This window comes from Micrasema longulum, unplaced genomic scaffold (assembly GCF_059751315.1).
Source record: "Micrasema longulum isolate JH-2025_06_02 unplaced genomic scaffold, ASM5975131v1 h1tg001362l, whole genome shotgun sequence".
In the NCBI taxonomy this organism is placed as follows: Eukaryota; Metazoa; Arthropoda; class Insecta; order Trichoptera; family Brachycentridae; genus Micrasema; species Micrasema longulum.
The window spans coordinates 34,481-56,966 of NW_028278548.1; the positions used below are offsets into that span (position 1 = coordinate 34,481).

The 22,486-nt window shown below is 35.8% G+C and overlaps 1 protein-coding gene across 1 annotated transcript; it reads right to left on the reverse strand.

The window, feature by feature from the left end:
- Positions 1–14,027: 14,027 nt before the first annotated feature.
- On the reverse strand, positions 14,028–21,880 carry LOC148275681 (uncharacterized; the record flags this gene model as incomplete). Its single annotated transcript, XM_088235355.1, has 6 exons — positions 14,028–15,280; positions 16,568–16,703; positions 19,007–19,122; positions 19,837–19,962; positions 20,168–20,341; positions 21,523–21,880. Coding segments are annotated over 6 exons (1,040 nt in total), but the record flags the coding sequence as incomplete, so codon positions are not given.
- Positions 21,881–22,486: the final 606 nt, after the last annotated feature.

The window sequence follows — 22,486 nt, forward strand, 5'->3', positions numbered from 1 at the left end:
AATTTAGGCCTTTTTTAATCCTCATTGGTATTGGGTGTTTTACTCTTCAGGCATTTTGCTTTTTTAGAATTTTTAGCATTTAATGAACTTTGGATTAAATACCTTCAAGGATTTAGGTATTGAATGATTTTTGTCTTCTTCCTATTGAATGGTTTTGCTATTAAATGCGATTTTGGTATTCAAGGATTTTTAGCATTGAATGAATTTTGCCTTCAAGGAATTTGGTATTGAATGATTTTTGTCTTCTTCGTATTGAATGGTTTTGCTATTAAATGCGACTTTGGTATTCAAGGATTTTTAGCATTGAATGAATTTTGCCTTCAAGGAATTTGGTATTGAATGATTTTTGTCTTCTTCGTATTGAATGGTTTTGCTATTAAATGCGACTTTGGTATTCAAGGATTTTTAGCATTGAATGAATTTTGCCTTCAAGGAATTTGGTATTGAATGATTTTTGTCTTCTTCGTATTGAATGGTTTTGCTATTAAATGCGACTTTGGTATTCAAGGATTTTTAGCATTGAATGAATTTTGCCTTCAAGGAATTTGGTATTGAATGATTTTTGTCTTCTTCGTATTGAATGGTTTTGCTATTAAATGCGACTTTGGTATTCAAGGATTTTTAGCATTGAATGAATTTTGCCTTCAAGGAATTTGGTATTGAATGATTTTTGTCTTCTTCGTATTGAATGGTTTTGCTATTAAATGCGACTTTGGTATTCAAGGATTTTTAGCATTTAATGAATTTTGCCTTCAAGGAATTTGGTATTGAATGATTTTTGTCTTCTTCGTATTGAATGGTTTTGCTATTAAATGCGACTTTGGTATTCAAGGATTTTTAGCATTTAATGAATTTTGCCTTCAAGGAATTTGGTATTGAATGATTTTTCCGTTAAATGTCCCAGTCTTTAGGGATTTTGGTAATGAAATAATTTTTCTAAATGTCCCAGTCTTTAGAAATTTTAGTATTGAATGATTTTGCTGTTAAATGTTTTAGTTTTTAGAGATTTTGGTGTTCAAGGATTTTTAGAATTGAATGAATTTTGACTTCAAAGATTTTGGTATTGAATGATTTTCTATTAAATGTCCCAGTCTTTAGAGATTTTAACAAATTACAACAGGGATGGAGAATACCTTAAATAAGGGAATATGGAAGTCAAGGCATTTACAGGGCTTATGACCTGTCATTGGCTGGTTTAAGTGGCCACTTTACGCACTGTGTAACATTCACCATTTTGCTTTAGGGATTTTGGTATTAAATGTCCCAGTCTTTAGAGATTTCGGTAATGAATGATTTTTCTATTAAATGTCCCGGTCTTTAAGGATTTTAGTAATGAATGATTTTTATGTATTTTTTTTATTTAATGCACAAAATACAAAATTTTACATAGACACAATTATGTTTTTTATGTCCCGACTTGTTGGAAAATTCCGTGTTAAGTCGGGACTCTTCGATATATAAATCAAAAATATTTATTTACATATTAAAACAATATACAGGTAATCAAAACAATATGCAAAATAATCAAAAAAATATACAAAATATTAATAGAAAATTATAAATGATAAAAATTTATACATGTCGAAAAATGGAATGTAGAAAAGTTATAAAATAATATTAAATATCCCATTCTTTAGGGATTTTGGTACTGAATGATTTTTCTATTAAATGTCCCGGTTTTTAAGGATTTTGGTAATGAATGATTTTTCTATTAAATGTCCCAGTCTTTAGAGATTTCGGTAATGAATGATTTTACTATTAAATGTCCCGGTCTTTAAGGATTTTGGTAATGAATGATTTTTCTATTAAATGTCCCGGTCTTTAAGGATTTTGGTAATGAATGATTTTTCTATTAAATGTCCCAGTCTTTAGAGATTTCGGTAATGAATGATTTTACTATTAAATGTCCCGGTCTTTAAGGATTTTGGTAATGAATGATTTTTCTATTAAATGTCCCAGTCTTTAGAGATTTCGGTAATGAATGATTTTTCTATTAAATGTCCCGGTCTTTAGAGATTTCGGTAATGAATGATTTTTCTATTAAATGTCCCGGTCTTTAAGGATTTTAGTAATGAATGGTTTTTATTTTTTTTTTTTATTTAATGGACAAAATACAAAATTTTACTAGACACAATTATATGTTTTTTATGTCCCGACTTGTTAGAAAATTCCGTGTTAAGTCAGGACTCTTCGATATATAATTCAAAAATATTTATTTACATATTAAAACAATATACAGGAAATCAAAACAATATGCAAAATAATCAAAACAATATACAAAATAATAATAGAAAATTATAAATAATAAAAATTTATACATGTCGAAAAATGGAATGTAGAAAAGTTATAAAATAATATTAAATATCCCATTCTTTAGGGATTTTGGTACTGAATGATTTTTCTATTAAATGTCCCAGTCTTTAAGGATTTTGGTAAGAATGATTTTTCTATTAAATGTCCCAGTCTTTAGAGATTTCGGTAATGAATGATTTTTCTATTAAATGTCCCAGTCTTTAGAGATTTCGGTAATGAATGATTTTTCTATTAAATGTCCCAGTCTTTAGAGATTTCGGTAATGAATGATTTTTTTATTAAATGTCCCAGTCTTTAGAGATTTCGGTAATGAATGATTTTTCTAATAAATGTCCCAGTCTTTAGAGATTTTGGTAATGAATGATTTTTCTATTAAATGTCCCGGTCTTTAAGGATTTTAGTAATGAATGATTTTTATATATTTTTTTTATTTAATGCAAAAAATACAAAATTTTACTAGACACAATTATATGTTTTTTATGTCCCGACTTGTTAGAAAATTCCGTGTTAAGTCGGGACTCTTCGATATATAAATCAAAAATATTTATTTACATATTAAAACAATATACAGGTAATCAAAACAATATGCAAAATAATTAAAACAATATACAAAATAATAATAGAAAATTATAAAAAATAATAATTTATACATGTCAAAAAATGGAATGTAGAAAAGTTATATAATAATATTAAATATCCCATTCTTTAAGGATTTTGGTACTAAATGATTTTTCTATTAAATGTCCCAGTCTTTAAGGATTTTGGTAATGAATGATTTTTCTATTAAATGTCCCAGTCTTTAGGGATTTTGGCATTCTGGTACATGATCTTAAATTTCATATATTTGAACGCACACCCGACTGAAGGGATTATTTGTCTTGTTAATGAACTGGGCAGTTTACGTATTATTATTATTATTATTGTAATGGTATCTATGCAGGTCTACCAATGAACAAAATGACTCGCCTACAATCTGTATTGAATGCTGCGGCGAGACTTATTTTCGGAATCTCTAAGTTCAGTCATATCACTCCACTACTTCGGGAACTACACTGGCTACGTTTTCCACAGAGGGTCGAATACAAACTCTGTTGGCTTATGTATAAGTCACTGCACAACTCGGCTCCGGAATATCTAAGGGAACTATGCATTCCAGATGAACTAGCTGACAGGCGTCTCACGCTTAGATCAGCTACGTCTACGGCGAGAGGAAAAGTTATTATACCTCTACGCAAACAGCGCACTAAATTTGGTGAGCGCGCATTTGCGGTCGCAGGCCCTATGGCATGGAATGCTCTCCCAGCAGAGGTGCGAGGCTGTGAAAGTGAAGTGATGTTTCGGAAAAAACTTAAAACCCACTTGTTCTCTAAATCATTTGAATAAATCCGTAGCACGTGACAACAAAATAAATTATTTTAATTAAATTACAAATTTAAAAGCTTCAATTAAATTAACTTAACAATAGAATCACCATGTAAAGCGCCCTTGAGGTATTTTATTACGAAAATGGCGCTATATAAGTTATCCACAATAAATAAATAAATACGGAAGGCCAGTGGGGAGGGAGAAACAAAAAGAAATAAATGAATATTTTTTTCACATATTTATTCTTCAAATTTATTTTAACAAACTTAGCATATAAAATTCAATAGGTATCTATTTTTGTGTTATACAATTTTAAGAAAAAATGCAATAAAAATAAAAATAATAAAAAGTACATCTAATCGCGTCTTCCTCGTGGCTAGTAAAAATATTATTTTAGCCATAAAATAAATCTATCTTTAACATTAATAAGACTGATGCTAGAAAAATTACCAAACCGAAGTTGTGTGGTGTAAAAGTACGCCAGACAGGAAATCGGGAATCATTTTTTGACGACTGATTACAACACATGGGAGCGTCGACCCCAGTTCGGCGACACATTGCGATGCGCGAGTTGCGACCTGAGAGCTGATTATGCAAAATCTGACGGAATCCAATTGTTTGGCAGTGCAACGATCCTGTGGCAATAACATAAATAAATAACACGACGAGCATTTGAGCGATCACAATGAACAATATTCTGTAATGCTATTTTTCCACCTAGGCCTATGGGTCAACAATATTGCTTAAACTTATTGAAAAAATCTTACCTTAATGTAACAAAAAAATGATCAAGGTAAACTGCGATTGGTTTACTAGTGCAGTGCCATATGCACCATTAGGTGCGGTAAAGGGAATGATGATGATGAACATCGTTAAAGCGTTTATCCAGTAGCTCAATCACAAATAACTATCGACGTGCTTAAAAACATGCTAAGCATTTGAGCGATCACAATAAACACAAATGAACATGCTTAAGTTGTCGCAGTCATTTCATTTTCATTTTCATTTATTTATTCAGATATTTAAGAACATTACAGAAAAAAGACCCAATTCATTCTAAATACAATAATAGATCACAAATTACAGCAGATAGTTATGTTATTAAAATAATATAACAAAATGTAAAAAGAAAAATTAAAAGTTAGAAAGTGCTTTCCTGAGGGAAGGCCCACTGTCGTGAAATATGTCGACATCCGAGGCGATGCGATTAAGTAGCAAGATTGCTCTACCAACTGGCATAACCATTGGCAGGTTTGTTCTGCATCGCGGTAGGTAAAACAATCGATGCTGTCTTTGTCGAAGATAGTTATCAGGTACGAACAGACCTACATCCATCAGAATTTCTGAGTTATGTATGCGACCACCGATCACCTGGGAAAAGTGAACACCCAAATGAACGTCCCTTCTCCTCCATAATGACTGATAGCCTGGCATCCCCAGTAAAAAGTCGGTTGGGAAGAGCCGAGGATAATATCCACACTCTTCTGGGTACAGGTAGCGCAGAAATTTTTTCTGCACTCTCTTCACCATCAAAGAGTATCGAGTCTCGTGTGGCGACCAAATAATGGAACTAAAGTCATAAGCAACGCATTTGGAATCTCTAAGTCAACGCTCGTGTCGGTTTGTTTTTTGTTTTCCTCGTAAATAAATACAGTGCACTGGCGAAAAATCGGTACATCGCAGCGAATCTTGATCATTTTTGTTACATGAAGGTAAGACACCACTCCAGGGATTGTGAAACATTCTAGTGTAAAAACACCTTTTTAAATAAATGACACGGGTTGGCCTCGTGGCGTAGAGGTCAATACGTCGGCCTACCATGCAAGAGGTCTCGGGTTCGACTCCCGACGAAGTTCCCATTATACAAAAATTAGCTGAAACCTTTACAATGTGGGCGAGATTCATCCGGCTGAATTATTTCACCATGCAACTCCTGAAAACACTTCTAAATTTTTGTAATTTTTCATACCAGTTAGTTTAATGGACAACGTTTTGCGTACATCCTCTCCGGAGAGTGAATTGCAGCCTGTCTGCAAACATTTAGACATACTAAAAATATTGTTGACTATTGAGTGTTTTTTATTTTATGATTAATCTAACTAAAGGAATAGTACTCTCCCGAAGCTATAGTTGTGTTCTTTAAATATAGTAAACGTCGGCAATACTGATAACAAATATTTTATTTATGTAATAATAATTAATTTGTAAATCTTTTAATATTTATGGTAAACTATAATAATAATAAAATGTTTTATATAAAATAATACATGTACGAGGTATATTGAGCAAGCAAGTTCTGTTTGCATTTCTGCGGTCCTTAAAATGTAAGATGATTAGAATGACAGCTGTCAAACTCAAATCAATAGTGATGGGAAATTACTGATCACTGGATCATGTACCGATCAAATTGATTTTATCAGTTTTTTCATGCAAAGATGAAACTCTGTTTCTGAAAATTGATTTAAAAAAAAACGCAAAAACAAGCCTATGTGTTTTGAACACAATTATTCACCAAAAATAAGACATTTATACTTTTTTCGTGAACATTATTAAACGAATTTTTTATTTTATTCGATCTAATTCCATAGATCAATTTGTCCCATCTCTAACGTTTTTGCAAAATGATATAACCTTGTAAGAGCTTCGTAAATAATTAGGTTTATTTTAGTTTTTTTTTTTAATTTTAAAGCTGATTTTATATATTTATGTTGATTTATATGTCAAGAATTGTATTTAAAAAATTAATTAACTTCCCAAATACGAACGGTTTTTCGTGTGTCAATATAAATCACTCCTACAAAGTTATGTCGTCAGTTTTTCTGACAACTGTCATTCTAATCATCTTACATTTTAAGGACTATGGTTACGCGCATGCTATTATGAGTTAGCTGATCGTTGCGTGAGCTTCGTGGTGCTTGTTTAGATTTCGAATAAAATTAAAAATACCGCCGTTTGAGAAATCTGCATCCAGGCAGATGTAGAGAAGAGAATACTGAGTGTGAAATAGAGCCCGAGTCCAGGACGAGCGTTTTCAAATCGACCGCTGCTCACGAGTGGGGATAAGTCCGCCTTGTAGTATAGCGGTTGGCGTATACGCCTACCATTCTCGAGGTCCAGGGTTCGATCGCTGGCTGGTTCTCTTATTACTTCGTTCCTTACAAAGTCAAACCATCGCACACCCAAATTCTTCGGTATGGATATTCTATTCGATATAGATATAAATAATGTGTATTTTAAGGAATTCTTATGGGAGTTTGAAGATATAATATATAGTTTACGAGAATCTAAACTGGCAGTGCACAACGGAGTTTTAGTCCCAACACTTATGTATGGAAGTGAAACATGGAACTGGCAGAGGAAGGATGAAAGCCGAGTGAACGCGGTTGAAATGCGATCTCTTAGACGAATGTGTGGGAAATCAATGTATGACAGGGTTACGAATGATGAAATCAGGCGAGAGTGTAAATCTAAGACAAGCATAATTGATAAGATTAAGGAGGGTCTCTGAGATGGTTTGGTCACGTAGAACGAATGGACGACGAGAGAATGGTAAAACAAGTATATATGGCAAAAATGAACGGCAACGTTAGACGAGGACGGCCAAGGAAGACGTGGCATGATCAGATAAACCAAAATCTTAAGTCTGGTCATGTCAAAAGCAGACAGAACCGAAGGGCATGTATGACAAGATGTATGAATGTGGAAGAGGCTAGGATTGTATGCCAGGATAGACGTGTGTGGCGGTCCATTCTCTCTGCCTACGGGGAAATGGCGTGATGGTAGTAGTAGTAGTTTACGAGAATGTGTATGTTTGTATGAAGGGGGTAGTGTAAAGATAGTCTTGGAGAAAGGAAATTGAAACATTGTATCAATTCATGAAGGTACTGTACATTAGACATTTTTTTTCAAAAGAGTCATTCACACATTTCTGACCATGCGGTTACAAGAGGAGATCCCAGCAGAATGTTCGTACAAGATTTCCTGTAATTTAAATTATTTAATACCAAAAACACGTCAGACTTTTGCTAAGAGAAATTTGTCCTTTGCGGCCCCGAGAGTGTTCAATGTCCCAGATGAACATATTAAGTTCTACAAAACGAAAGCCATTTTCAAGAGAGGTGCACAAGTTTGAGTTTTTTCTAAAGGAAGAAACCATTGCGTGAGACTGCTGCGAGATTTGACATTTATTTATTTATTTATTAACTGACATTGTCCATGTATACAATTTATAAGGTTTAAATATTACAATAAAAGAATAGTTTAAAACATTTGAAAAAAAAACGAAAGAAGCATTGACAAACATAAGGGACATCGAGACAAGATCTGGACTATTTATTTAGTGCTCGTTTAAATCCTTGTAAACTTAAACCAAAAAAGTCCAGATCCTGTCTTGAGTTAACAATACGACAAAGGCGGGTCATTGGAGAATTTAGGCCATAGTTTGTTCTATGCTGATCGATGAACAGTACTTCATTGTTTCTCAATCTACGAGTCGGAATATTGAATTTTACTTGTCCCAGTAATGATGGAACGTCGATTATACCATTTAGTATGCCGAACACATATATGGAGTCAATATTAGTTCTACGTTTTTGTAGACTAGAAATATTTAACATTGACTCTATTTCAGCATAAGAATAATTATCTCTCTCTAGTCCGAGCATCCACGCTATTTTTCGAAGCAAGCGATGTTGGACTGATTCAATGTGATTTATGCGATTGACATAGAATGGAGACCAGACCACGGAGGCATATTCTAGAAGAGGGCGAACAGTCGAGCAATGAAGAGTTTTGATTGTACGGACATTAGTAAAATCAGAGGATATTCTGTCAATGAAGCCGAGTAATTTCAGTGATTTAATTACTGTATTATCTATATGCTCGTTGTATGTCAGTTTATAGTCCAAAACAACTCCTAAATCTCTGATGGACTTGACTACATCAATTGACATCATCTTGATCTCATAGAGGCCGGGATACGTTGTTTATATTTTAATATATATTTATTTGTATGCATAAAAAAATAAATGAAAGGAAGGAAATGTATCATTTATAAAGCAGTAGAATTGTGGTTGAGATCCTCCATACCTGGAAGGCACTCACACATTGGAGAGTCAAATGAATATATTTTAGCCTTACTGGGTGGAATCTAACACTAGACTCAGAATATTTCTGTTTTGGGCCTAGGGCTTAGGGGGCCAGGTGGGGTGCCACGATTCACATCCGTAGAGCACAATGTTATTCAGGCGTTATATTCTGCCGTCATAAGAAAAAAGGACGTTTCAACATAAAACTGAGAAAATATATATTTTGTTACTCGGAGATTGAAAAATTCGCTGTGTGAAAAATACTACAAAAGTATATTATTATGCGACAGTGTGTATTATGGTTTGCCCCAACGGAATATATAGATTAATTTCAATAAATTTTACATTATATACAGTGGAACTTGGGTAGTACGAGGAAGATGGGACCGATTGAATCTGCTCGTTATAAACGTTACTCGTTACACAAGAGAAACTTGTCACGAAGTAAACAAGTACAGATCTACGTTTATGCATCTATTTTTTTTTTTTGCACCACAACAGGCCAGGAGGCCCAATCACAGTGGTGAATTACATCACAGAACAACCAGGCTTGAGAAAAATCACATTTTTAATTTTTGCGTTCTCACCGGGAATCGAACCCGGAACCTTCCGGGCGTGAGTCAAGCGTCTTGACCATTGCACTACGGAGGCGGCCATAGTAAATATGGTCCCTCTCTGTTGCAATAAATTTAAATTTAATTTGAACTTTTTAATTAAAGAAAAATAATGTACTTTGTCACCTAACGTCTAAGGAGTGATTTATGTAAATTGACACACGAAAAATCATTTGTATCTGGCGTGTTCATTTATTTTTTAATACAATGCTTGACACATAAATCAACATAAATATATAAAATCAGCTTTAAAACTAAAAAAAAAACTAACAATGTTTGAGTATGTCCAAATGCTTGCAGACTGGCTGGATTTCCTCCCTAGGGAGTTCCCTTCTCAACAATGTTTTCCCTCTCCGTTGAAATAAATTTAAATACGAATAACTCCCTGGGGAGGAAATCCAGCCAGTCTGCAAGCATTTGGACATACTCAAACATTGTTGAAAATTATTGTGTTCATATTTATTTGACGTTTAATCATCAGTGTGGCCAGATTTGAAGCAAAGTGTAAATGCATGCAAAAAACAAAAATCCTTAAGTTAATCACTCTCTAGAGGTAGGGGAGATTCGGAATAGCGCCCCTGAGGACATTATCTTCCCTCCGCTGTAGTGGGGATACATGAACAAACGATTTTACCCTATAAATCTTTTGACATTTAGTATTAGGTGTTCGCGGACGTTGCATTGTGATCGCGAATAGCCCGTCGATAGTTATTTGTGATTGAGCTACCGGTTTACTGAAATAGAACGGACAACTAGACTCGGCAATTTATTCCAGTCAGTTTACTTTGGGATTGAGGACGATAGCTTCCAGTTATGACCCTGTAAATTTGTGCTGGGATTTAATGTCATTTTAAATAAATTAATTGAATTTAATGGTTTGGATACTTGAATGCTCGTGCCGTGCCTACAAAACAGTAGACTTACATAGAAAAAAGTATTTTTTCCGAATATGTACTAGTTTTCTTTAGCCTTTCAAATGAAACATACTTTCTGTAATATACCTCGTAATTAAAAATTACTGACCCATCTGGAATAATTCACATTTAAGATTATTGCAAAAACACCCAAATAATTATACAAGATTGTTTTAGTATGAATGCATTATGTTGTTATTCTGTGCCCAGGCGGATGAAAAACACAGCTTTTCATTTTTGTCTATTTTTTATTTATAATTTATTCTTTGTACAAATACAAAAAAAAAACATCATCATCACCGTTCCCTTTCCGCATCTAGTGGTGCATAGGGCATTGCATCGGTACAGCAATCGCAGCGTATTTTGATAAAAAAAAAATTTCATGAAGAAAAGATAGTCAGTCTTACGCCTAGGGAAATTGGATACAAAAAATGGTTTCTTACACGCGGTAAAAATAAGGGCAATTCAGGGTATTAGAAGCACACTTAGAAATCTCCACCAAAAATTGAAAATGAGTTATTGATGCCAAAAATTTTACGTTTTCCCGCTTAATACACCGAAATATTTAAGTGCCATTTTTTCCATACATTCTCATTCAAATATCACGTTTTTTACGTTTTTCATAACCTCGGTTTTACGTTGAAAATTTTTCGAAACTCATTAGATCTGTCGGAAGACAACCAGCCGCGCGCCGCCGCGTGAATGGGAATAAAATCGAGGAAAATAAAAAAATGTGTAAATTATTGTCTCGAACCGAATTCAAAGTAGGTGCAGTGTAATTGACCATTTTGTTTAAGTGTCTAATTTTGACATGTTACTAAATAGTGACACGCGGTTGACGCATGTTAAGGAAGAATAAAGTCTTTGCATCAATCAATTTCTATGCAGAAAGTTAAAAAATTTAGCAACAGATATATTATTTGAAGTTATTAACATAATTTGGAAAGAAGATTGTTTGAACAGTTATCATAAAAGTGTGAAACAGTTTTGCCGCGATGTAAGTGACAGTTGAAATTCAGTGGTACCATACTAAAAAAGGTGATACCATATAAATAAAATTTCCCAATATTTAGGGAAAAAATCGTTGTATGCATTTTATGCAAATTCAAATTTTTATTTTCGTGTTTTTAAGACTAAGTAACTACGTAAAAATTTTAAACATATGTTTTTAAATTTAATAAAAAATAACACTATTGCTTGAAAAAATACAAAATATTTCATCTAGTACAACAATTATATTTTTATGTAATTTAGTTTTTTCCGTACATTTTTTATTTCCTCACTTGGAGAGTTTTTCTCAGTTTTACACTTTTTTTGTTGCTGCCTTGAAAAACGTAAAACAGGGATTTTACTGTACCTAAATAATAGCGTAATTCAAAACCGTCTCTAAATCTTACAAAAACAGATTTCAATTATACTACTTGACACTGCAAACTTAGCATTCTCCATTGAGTAGGTGAAGCATAATTATAAATCTCCCAGTTCTTCTCAAAGTTTTTCGCAAATATCTCAGTACACCTTCAATGGGGATTTCTAAGTGTGCTTCTAAAACCCTCAATTAATTTTCATGAAATGTCCCTAACATCAAAAGGCTAACACAACAAGACAGGCGCCTGAAGCCTAAGACTGATCACCTCATCTTCATATAACAAACGATCGCCGCTATTGGATTGTAATGCATTCAAATTAAAACACCGTGTATTTTAAAGAAAGTCATATGAATACCCAGGCATTTACAGGGCTTACGACCTGTTATTGGCTGTTTTACGCGACAGCTTCACGCACTTTGCGATATTCACCATTCTGCCCATATTCGAACGTCTGCATAATTATTTTGATTCTTCCACCTGTCGAATTTCATGAGATTAAAGAGCCAAACCCTCTATTGAAACAACAGGTTTGAAAAGTGGTATGTTGAAAGTCAAGGCAATTATAGGGCGTATGACCTGTTGTTGGCTGATTTAAGTGATGAATTGAACCATTTTCACGCATTTCAGAACAGGTGACATAACTCAAGCGGGCGAATCTCACCCACATCAATAAGGGTTTTCGATCTTTTAATCCACAAACCTGTACAGATGATAGCAAATGGTGTAAAAATGCAGTACCCTATGCACCATCGAGATTGGATAGGTAAAAAATTCATTCATCAGAATGAATCTCACCCACATCAATAAAGGTTTCAGCACTTTAAATCCAGAAACCTCGAGAGAGATGATTGCAAATGGTGTACCGATGCAGTGCCCTATGAACCACTGGGGGCGGTAGGAGAAACTTAAATAATTCAGCCAGATGAACCTCAGCCACATCAATAAAGGTTTCAACTCCTTTGATCAAGGAACCTGTACAGATTATTGCAAATGGTGTAAAAATGCAGTACCCTATGCACCACCGAGTGTGGATAGGTAACATAAATAATTCACTTGGATGAATCTCACGCACATCAATAAAGGTTTCAGCTCCATTGATCAAGAAACCTCAAGAGATGATCGTAAATGGTGCACCATTGCAGTGCCCTAATTCAGCCAGATGAATCTCACCCACATCGATAAAGGTTTCAGCTCTTTTACTTTTCAAAAACAACATTGAAACGCGGGCAAAAGGGCAAACGTTACAGTTCCAAAAGTTTCATTGCTTACGTCAGCCAATGACAGACCATACGCCCTAAAAATGAACGGATTTCTTTAACCTGTGTTGTGAAAAATCGCTTAAAATATAACCGTGTTGGTGTGTGATACTCTGTGTAAATAATCCAGTGCAAATATAAAATACACATTTAAAAACAATTCTTGATTAAGAAATTCATATCTCAAACATGACGGAGAATCGTCGTGGCAACAAATATAAAATTCTACTGCTGTAAGAACAAACGAGCCAGTCTGAGTAATGTCGGCTGCCAACTAAAGCAGAAAAAAAATAGAGACGTACTTAGGAATACCAGTGATTGAAAAATAACGACAGGGATGGATAAATGGTTCCCTCCCAACATGATTTGTGTCCATTTTTTTTCAAATTTAAAAATGAGCACAACAAAATGGTCAAGAGTATTAAAGATTCGCAGCTTTATTCCCGCAATTGAACGCGAACAGAAGGTGTCTAATTTGTTCACATTCGTCTGCTTGACAAATAATAAATGTAACATAGAAGCAAACACAATATCTCATAGAGTAAAAAATTTTCTTTCCAATGACGTATCACATTTACCGTTTGTTTTACCTTAGATGCTCATTTTAAAATTTGAGAACAAATGGACACAACTTATATTGGAACCCGATACTTCACACACAGGACTGTATTCTTCATCGGCCTGGTATCGTACGTTCCTAATTACTTTCTGAAATAAAACAATTATTACAACATCTATGTAAGTTCAAGTAAGGACGCATTCGATAGGAAAAATAGATTTTCAAACCAACAGTCAGTGAGTGCTGGATTACTTTTGGCCGTACTCGGGTGCATCTAATGACCCGTGACCTTGTTTGAAAAATAAACAAATTTACGCATTTTATTTTATCATGTATTTTAATGAACTCGAAAGGCCTAATTTTGGGCGTAGTGCGTTCTTATGATTTACCAAAATATTTCAATTTTGGTGGCCATCTTCAACGAATAAACTAAATGCAGTAAAACCTCATTTTAACATTCCTCAAGTTTACGTTTTCCCGCTTTTTAGGCCGAACCGTTCAGGTGCCATTTTATCCATACATTCTCATTCAAATATCCCCCAATTACCGTTTTTTTTATTTTTCATAACACCCCGGTTTTACGTTGAAATTTTTTCGAAACTCATTTGATCTGTCGAAAGCCGCGCGCCGCCGCGTTTGCCCAAAATGGCGAATAAAATCAAGGCACATAAAAAAATGTGTAAATTGTTGTCTCAAACTAAATTCAAAGTAGGTTCAGTGCAATTGACCATTTCGTTTAAGTGTCTAATTTACTAAATAGTGACATGCAACTAACGCATGTTTAGGAAGAATTAAGTCATCAATAAATTACGATGCAAAAAGCTTAAAAATTTGGCAATAGAAATATTACTTAAAGTTATAAACATAATTTGGAAAGAAGATTGTTTGAACAGTTATTATAAAAGTGTGAACAGTTTTGCCGCGATGTAAATGACAGTTGAAATTCTGTGGTGCCAGACAAAAAAAAGTGATACCATGTAAATAAAATTTCCCAAAATTTAAGGAAAAAATCGTTTTATGCATTTTATGCAAATTAAATTTTTTGTGTTTTTAAGGTTAAGTACCTGCATAAAATTATATAAAATGTTTTTTTTTTTAATTCAATAAAAATAACATTGAGGTATTGATTGAAAAAATACAAAATATTTTTAATGAAATCATAGGTAAATATGAATGATCCCCAATTATGACCGTTTTTATGCAGTTTTTTTAATTTCCTGACTTTAGCGTTTTTTTTAGTTTAACACTTTTTTTCGTTTCTCTCTTAAAAACCAAAAAACGGGGGTTTTACTGTATTGTTTATTTAGTCATTTATTATTTTAACATTAAACAAAGCTGTTTTATATTAATTTGATTAAAAAGAATAACCGCAAAGTTAGTGGTTCAAATATAAATTCTTAACTCCGTTTAAATTGATTTTTTAACAAAATCGCAAGGTTTGAACACTTTGACCAATGGATCTTCCGCAGTACTGAACTTACATAGACGATGATTGTTTAAAGTCTCCTCGAAACACGCTTTACGAGTCTGGGTATCGGAGTGCGAGGAGAGGTTCGGGACAGTGGCGACGCTCTCCGTCCGCGTCGGGAAACCAGAGTGGATAATTTGATACGTAGCTAGGGGGCGCGAGGCGCATCTGCAGCCGCGCGCGCGCCCGGCGATCCGCCCCTCACTATGTGGTCTTCAGCTGTTTGTAGCGGTCGAGGTGGCTGTTGAGGTGCTGCGCGAGCGTGTTGGCGTCGTTGAACGACGTCTTGCACACGACGCACTTGAACACGGCCTTCGAATGGTTCGACAAGTGCCTGAAAAGAAAAATGATCAAAATTAGCCGGACGCATCTCCCCCGCATTAATAAAGGTTTCGGCTATTATATTGCTTCGATGTAATAACTTATACTTACATATAAGTTAGTTATTTAAAAATGAGCACAACAAAATGGTCAAGAATATTAAAGGTTTGCAGCTTTATTTCCTCGATTGAACGCGAACAGAAGGTGTCTTAAATGCTCACTTTCGTCTGCTTGACAAATAATACACGTAACATAGAAGCAAACACAATATCTCATAGAGTAAAAAAATTTCTTTCCAATGACGTATCACGTTTACCGTTTTGTTTTAACTTAGATGCTCATTTTAAAATTTGAGAACAAATGGACACAACTTATATTGGAACCCGATACTTCACACACAGGACTGTGTTCTTCATCAGCCTGGTATCGTACGTTCCTAATTACTTTCTGAAATAAAACAATTATTACAACATCTATGTAAGTTCAAGTAAGGACGCATTAAACAGTCAGTAAGTGCTGGATTATTTATTTATTTATTATTTATTTATTTATTTATTAACGGACATTGTCCATGTATACAATTTATAAGGTTTAAATATTACAATAAAAGAGTAGTTTAAAACATTTAAAGAAAAAAGAAAGAAGCATTGACAAACATAAGGGACATCGAGACAATATCTGGACTATTTATTTAGTGCTCGTTTAAATCCTTGTAAACTTAAACCAAAAAAGTCCAGATCCTGTCTTGAGTTAACAATACGACAAAGGCGGGTCATTGGAGAATTTAGGCCATAGTTTGTTCTATGCTGATCGATGAACAGTACTTCATTGTTTCTCAATCTACGAGTCGGAATATTGAATTTTACTTGTCCCAGTAATGATGGAACATCGATTATACCATTTAGTATGCCGAACATATATATGGAGTCAATATTAGTTCTACGTTTTTGTAGACTAGAAATATTTAACATCGACTCTATTTCAGCATAAGAATAATTATCTCTCTCTAGTCCAAGCATCCACGCTATTTTACGTTTGGCTGTACTCGGGTGCATCTAACGACCCGTGACCTTGTTTAAAAAATAAACAAATTTACACCTTTTATTTCATCGTGTATTTTAATGAACTCGAAAGGCCTAATTTTGGGGGTAGTGCTTCTGATGATTTCCAGCTTTTTAGGCCAAAATGTTAGGTCCCATTTTTTCCATTCAAATAACCCCCGGTTTTACGTTGAAAATTTTTCCAAGCTCATTCGGACATTTCGACGAAACGTGTGCTGGCGGCGCACGGCGGGGCTCACCTGGCGAGGGAGTGCGCGTAGGTGAAGGCCTTCCGGCAGAGGGGGCAGGCGTGGGGGGCGGGCGGGGCGTGGACGGAGCGGTGGCGCCGCAGCTGCTCCCAGCTGCTGCACGCCTCGCCGCACTCGCCGCAGCGACCTGGAGCGGGAGAGAATTACTGAGAATTACCGACCTCGGTACGCTGAGATACTCATTTTATTCACCATGGGTCACAAACAACATTGGTATAATAATCACAATTTGTTATACTAAAATAATTAATAAGACTTGACAACAACTAAAGATTAAAAGTAGATTTTAGATAGACGGTAGACATTAAATACTTTGTTTCATGAATAACAACAAATGAAAAATCATTAGTATCCGGCATGTTAATTTATTTTTTTAATACAATGCCTGACATATAAATCAACATAAATATATAAAAGCAGCTTTAAAACCAAAAAAAAAAACTAAAATAAACTTAATCATTAACAACGTTATTACACGGTTACATCAATTTGCACAAACGTTAGAGATGGGACAAATTGATCAATGAGTTAACGAAAAGGCGGACTGTAAATGAAAATCGAATTTCATTCAATTTTATTACTGGGAAACATTTGAGAAAGGATAGGAACATGGAATGGATACCTACCTTTAATATGATCTGAATGTTCTTCAATTTCTGGTACTGGATCACAAAATGAACTATAAAATGAGAAATGTTTTCCACGACGCGCGACGATTCCGACCACCTCTTTATCCGATTTTTTGTCAAGTCAAAAATGTTGTTTTGTTTTTGTTCTAAATCCGAATCTTCTAATTTTGAATATCTTCTATTTTGATGTTAGGTAGGTACCATAAGAATGGGTCAAAGGAAGGATGGGAACGAAAGGTAATCGGCCAGGAATAGTATCGATAAATGCTGTTATTTACTTAACACAATGTAAATTGATAGGATAAAAAAGAATGAATTTAATGTTGTTCATGAAAAAAATATAAATGTCTTATTTTTTGGTGAATAATGGTCCTAAACACACTATAATAGGCTAGTTTTTTTGTTTTTATATCAATTTTCGGAAACGGAGTTTCATGTTTGCATGAAAAAACTGATAAAATCGATTTGATGGGTACATGATCAGTGATTAGTAATTTCCCATCACTATTGACAGGCGGCCTCCGTGGTGTAGTGGTCAAGACGCTTGACTCACAGACGGAAGGTTCCGGGTTCGATTCCCGGTGAGAACACAAAAATTAAATGTGATTTTTCTCAAGCCTGGGTGTTCTGTGATGTAATTCACCACTGTAATTGGGCCTCCTGGCCTGTTGTGGTGCAAAAAAAAAAAAAAAAAAAAAAAAAAAAAAAAAAAAAAAAAAAAAAAAAAAAAAAAAAAAAAAAATAGTAAATTAAACTTAAAATAAATAAAAGTAAGACAAAGCTAATGATTGTAGACAGAGCTGGCAGTCTCCTAAGACAAGACAGATGCAAGACCTTGAGCTGATAGATGACTTTGTGTACCTCGGCTCGCTTATCTCCAACAGCGGCAGTTGCAGACCTGAGACTGGTCGCAGGATTCAAATGGCCAAAGAAGCAATGAGCCGTTTGGAGAAGATTTGGCGAGATCGAGGTATATCAATAAACACAAAAAAGCGGTTTATGGAAGCCCTGATATTCTCCGATTTCCTATATGGGGCTGAAACGTGGACGATGCGTGCCTACGAGAGGAATAGGATCGATGCATTCGAGATGTGGCGTCGGAGAAGGCTGCTGCGAGTGCCTCGGACAGCCAGAAGGACGAATGCATCGATACTGGAAGAGCTCCATATTACAACTCGTCTATCAGTGGTGTGTTTGAGAAGGATACTGTCCTTTTTCGGACATATTGCTTGCATTTACGTGAGCCAGACAATCTAGAAAAGGCAATAATGTCTGGCCGAGTCGAAGGTAGGAGAAGCCGGGGTGGAATCCCATATAGATGGACTGACCAAATAAAGGTGGCTACGGGGGTAAAATTTGATGAGTCAGTACGTCGGGCTGAGGACAGACTGGAGTGGAACAGACTAATTAGAAGTGTTCATGGTGATCACGATCCTCAGCATTGAGGGACGGACTTGGAGAAAAAGAAGAATTGACATTAGTTTGGCAGATGTCATTTTAATCAAGCTAAGTTTTAATTTAAACTAAAATTATTCAAAAAACCATATACAAAAATATGTTTTTTAAATTTGGCTTAGTTTCATGACCATTAATTAACAAATAAAAAAAAACAGCTGAACTGAACATGAACAGGGTCATAACTAAAATCTCTATCGTCCTCGATTCCACTTTCTTTCCAGCAGGGCGGATTCTGACTAATAAATTCACAATAGCAATACGCAAGATTTTAGCGAGGCTGCCCGCAAATGAAAAAATATATATTTTTTAGATTCATCTTCTCAGTGTCGATAGATTGTCTTACCGGCTCTCTCGTCGGGCGTGTGCGTGGCAAAATGTTTCTTCTGCTGTTCCTCGTCCTCGAAGCCTCTCCCGCAAACTTCGCACCTTTCTGTCAGCGTGCCCCGGTGCCTCTCGGTCCTATGGCACAAGACGCAAACTGTTAAGAACACAGGTGAAGCGATGAATCACATTTTAACATAAACAGCGAGTAAGTCCAAATCTTCAATCTTCTTCTTTTACACGCGAGTCTTCGTCTTCTCCAAGTGGATATGCAGTAAAACCTCATTTTATCATTTTTACGCTGAAAAGTTCAGGTCCCATTTTTTCTCATACATTCTCATTCAAATATTCCCCAATCAAAGTTTTTTACCTTTTTCATAACCAAGGTTTTACGTTGAAATTTTTTCAAAACTCCTTCGATCAGATGAATCTCTTTGCAACAATAAAGGTTTCAGCTCTTTAACATCACTAAAATCAACAGATGGAAGGGTGGAAGAAATATGGATGTTCAAACATAGGCAAAATGATGAATGTTACACAGTGTGTGAAGTGGCCACTTGAGTCAGGTTGTGGTCTCGTGGCTGGTGTCTCGGACTCACGGATCAAAGATCCGTGGTTCGACTCCCACTCTACCCCAACTGGATTCTTATTTTCTAATAGTGAGTTATTTACAACTCGTTGAAAATGGCCCATAAAATTAAATATTTGTGTAAATTATAAGAACGCAAATTATTTCAGTCAGTTGTGCTTCTGTTAATAAATCCAAGGAGTTTTAAGGATTTAATGAAAGCTAATACTGTCAGAATTTCGACCTGCGCTGATAAGACAGATAGGGGTGAAGATTCTGGTCACCTGTGTTGTTCGAGGCGCTCCCGGCGAGTGAAGGTTGCGTCGCAGCAGTCGCACTCGTACCGTCGCGAGGCTCTGCCCCCTCCGCTGCCCCCCGACGGCCTGGCCGTATGGCTCCTCTTGTGTATCCTGCAAACAACACGACCCGAGTCAATATATAAAAGTATCTATTCATTTGTTGAACATTTGCAATGACTTCCCCCCTCTCTCTGTACGATTATTGTAATGGTATGGTATATACAGCAGCGGCAAGCGGTGACTTTTTCCATAGGTAAGCTACAAAAAATGTGAATAAATATGTACCTTAATAGATGCGAAGGTTTTCATGGCTCACCTGAGAGTGACGGTGGTGGAGAACCACTTCCGGCAGGTGTGGCACTGGAAGGGCTTGTCGGCGCTCTCGCTGGAGGCCGAGCTGGGCGAGCGCGGGGGCGAGCTCCCGGGGAGCGGCCCGGGGGTCCGGTCGGGCGACGACCCCGCCGAGGACGAGTGGCCATCGGGGGACATGCTGCGGGGAGATGGAACAGACCTCGTAAATATACAGCCGTTTCGATCATACAAATTACAAGGGGAACTAAAAGTACCTTCACCACATGACGGAGGTGATTACTGTGTATAATAGTCATCCCGTACAAGTCAACAAATGTTATTTCAGGAGGAAAACTGCGGAACCAACGGCTTTTAGAAATAACTAATCTATTTTCTCTTACTAACTCAATATTACCTTTTGATATTGTTTTTCAATGCTATTGATATTCAATATTATATATATTTCAATACCATTGCACCACTAATAAAAATGCCATAATTTGTTCATACAAAACACTATTTAATTTAGACACATTTTTTTATTACAATAACATTAAGACTAAATTTCGTAATAAATAATGTGAAATAAATTGTGATTATTACATTTTATTATGAAATCAGTAACCGTAATATACTAATTTGTCATTTTTAGAATAAAGTTATTGTCATTCAGTTTTGATGTAAAAAAAAAAAAATTTCAAACACAAACCGGCGAATCGCCAGCGTGGTGTGTCAGCGACAAATTGACCATGGCCGTAGATTCGCCTGCTTTGTGTTGTAATGGGTTAAAACAGTTTTTTTTTAATAAATTTTATTATAAAAAATGGCAGTTTTTAAAACTGTTATTTTGGAAACTGTTTTTTTTTTGAAAACTGTTTTAAATTTTTATCTACTTGAATGTTATTTTTTTAACTGTTATTAAATTATTATTTTTTTAGTAGGTATTTTTAAAAATGTTTTTTCGAAACAGTTTTTTTTTTCTAAACTGTTATTCTTTAAGCTAATTACATTTTTCTGACTGTATTTTTTTAAGCTGTTATATTTAAATCATTTACCATTTTCTTTTTTTTAATATTATTTAAAACCAATATTTTTTAAACTTTTTTTTAAAAACTGTTATTGAGTAAAACTGTTAATTATTAATTTTTAAAAAGTTATTATATTAAAGCGTTTTTTTATGTATTAAAACTGAGTTTAATAAATAACAGACCAGCCAATGACAGGTCAAAAGCCCTGTAAATGCCTGATTTCTATAAAATCTTCATTTTTGTTGTAATATATTAATGTAATTTTTTTCAATTACTTGTCGTACCGTGCCCTTGAGGTGATTTTCAGAAAAAAGAAACTAAATATTTTACTAAGCCATTATGGCAAACATACCCGAGATGGTTGGATATCCCGTTGGACCTGACGATGGGCGGCGGCGGCGGCGACGGCGTGAAGCGGCCGCCGCCCGCCGACCGGCCGGAGCTGTCGCTGTCGCTCGAGCTGCTGTCGCTGCCGCTCGAGCTGCTGCCGCCCGAGCCGGACGAGGAGTCCTCCAGGCGGCGCACGAGCGGCGACGCGCGCCGCAGCGGCGCCAGCGGCGGCGGCGACGCGGGCGACGGCGGCGCGGCGGCGGCGGCGCGCGGCGCCGGGGAGGCGGCGGGCAGGGGGGCGGGGAAGGGCTGCTCGGAGCAGAACACGACCGAGTCGGTGGACGAGTCCGAGTGGTCTATCACGGCGGGCGCGGGGGGCTCTGGAAGCGCAGACACAAATGCGGAAGATGATTTCAGTTTACCGCAGTGGGGTGGACGAGAAATATAGATTTCGAAGTAAAGTAAAAAAAATATATGTACAAGGGGTGTTTATTTTGATCACCTTAGACGTATTTTCCCTTGACCACAACGCATATCTGCAAACGATCCTTCCATTGTTCAAAAAAAAAAAATTCACTTATCTGGATGTTCTTTAGGCCTTCCAGCGATTTTTGTTTTACCTCCTCCACAGTGCCAAAACGCTTTCCTCTCATGTCCCTTTTGAGTCTGGGGAACAAAAAAATCACAGGGGGCTTGTTCCGGTGAGTAGGGGGTGAACAAAAACAGCTGTTTTTGGCCAAAAACGGTATGACACCAATTGTTCACCCCGCGTTTTGCCACTGTGAAGGAGGTAAATCAAAAATCTCTGGAAGGCCTAAAGAACATCCCGACAAGTGAATTTTAAAAATGTTTTGAATAATGGAAGGATCGTTTGCAGAGGCGCGTTGTGGTCAAGGGAGAATACTTTGAAGGTGGTTAAATATTGGTGTAAAAATATTAAAAAATAAAGAAGGTATGACAAAATTCCCGTTTTTTTAAGTCCCCCA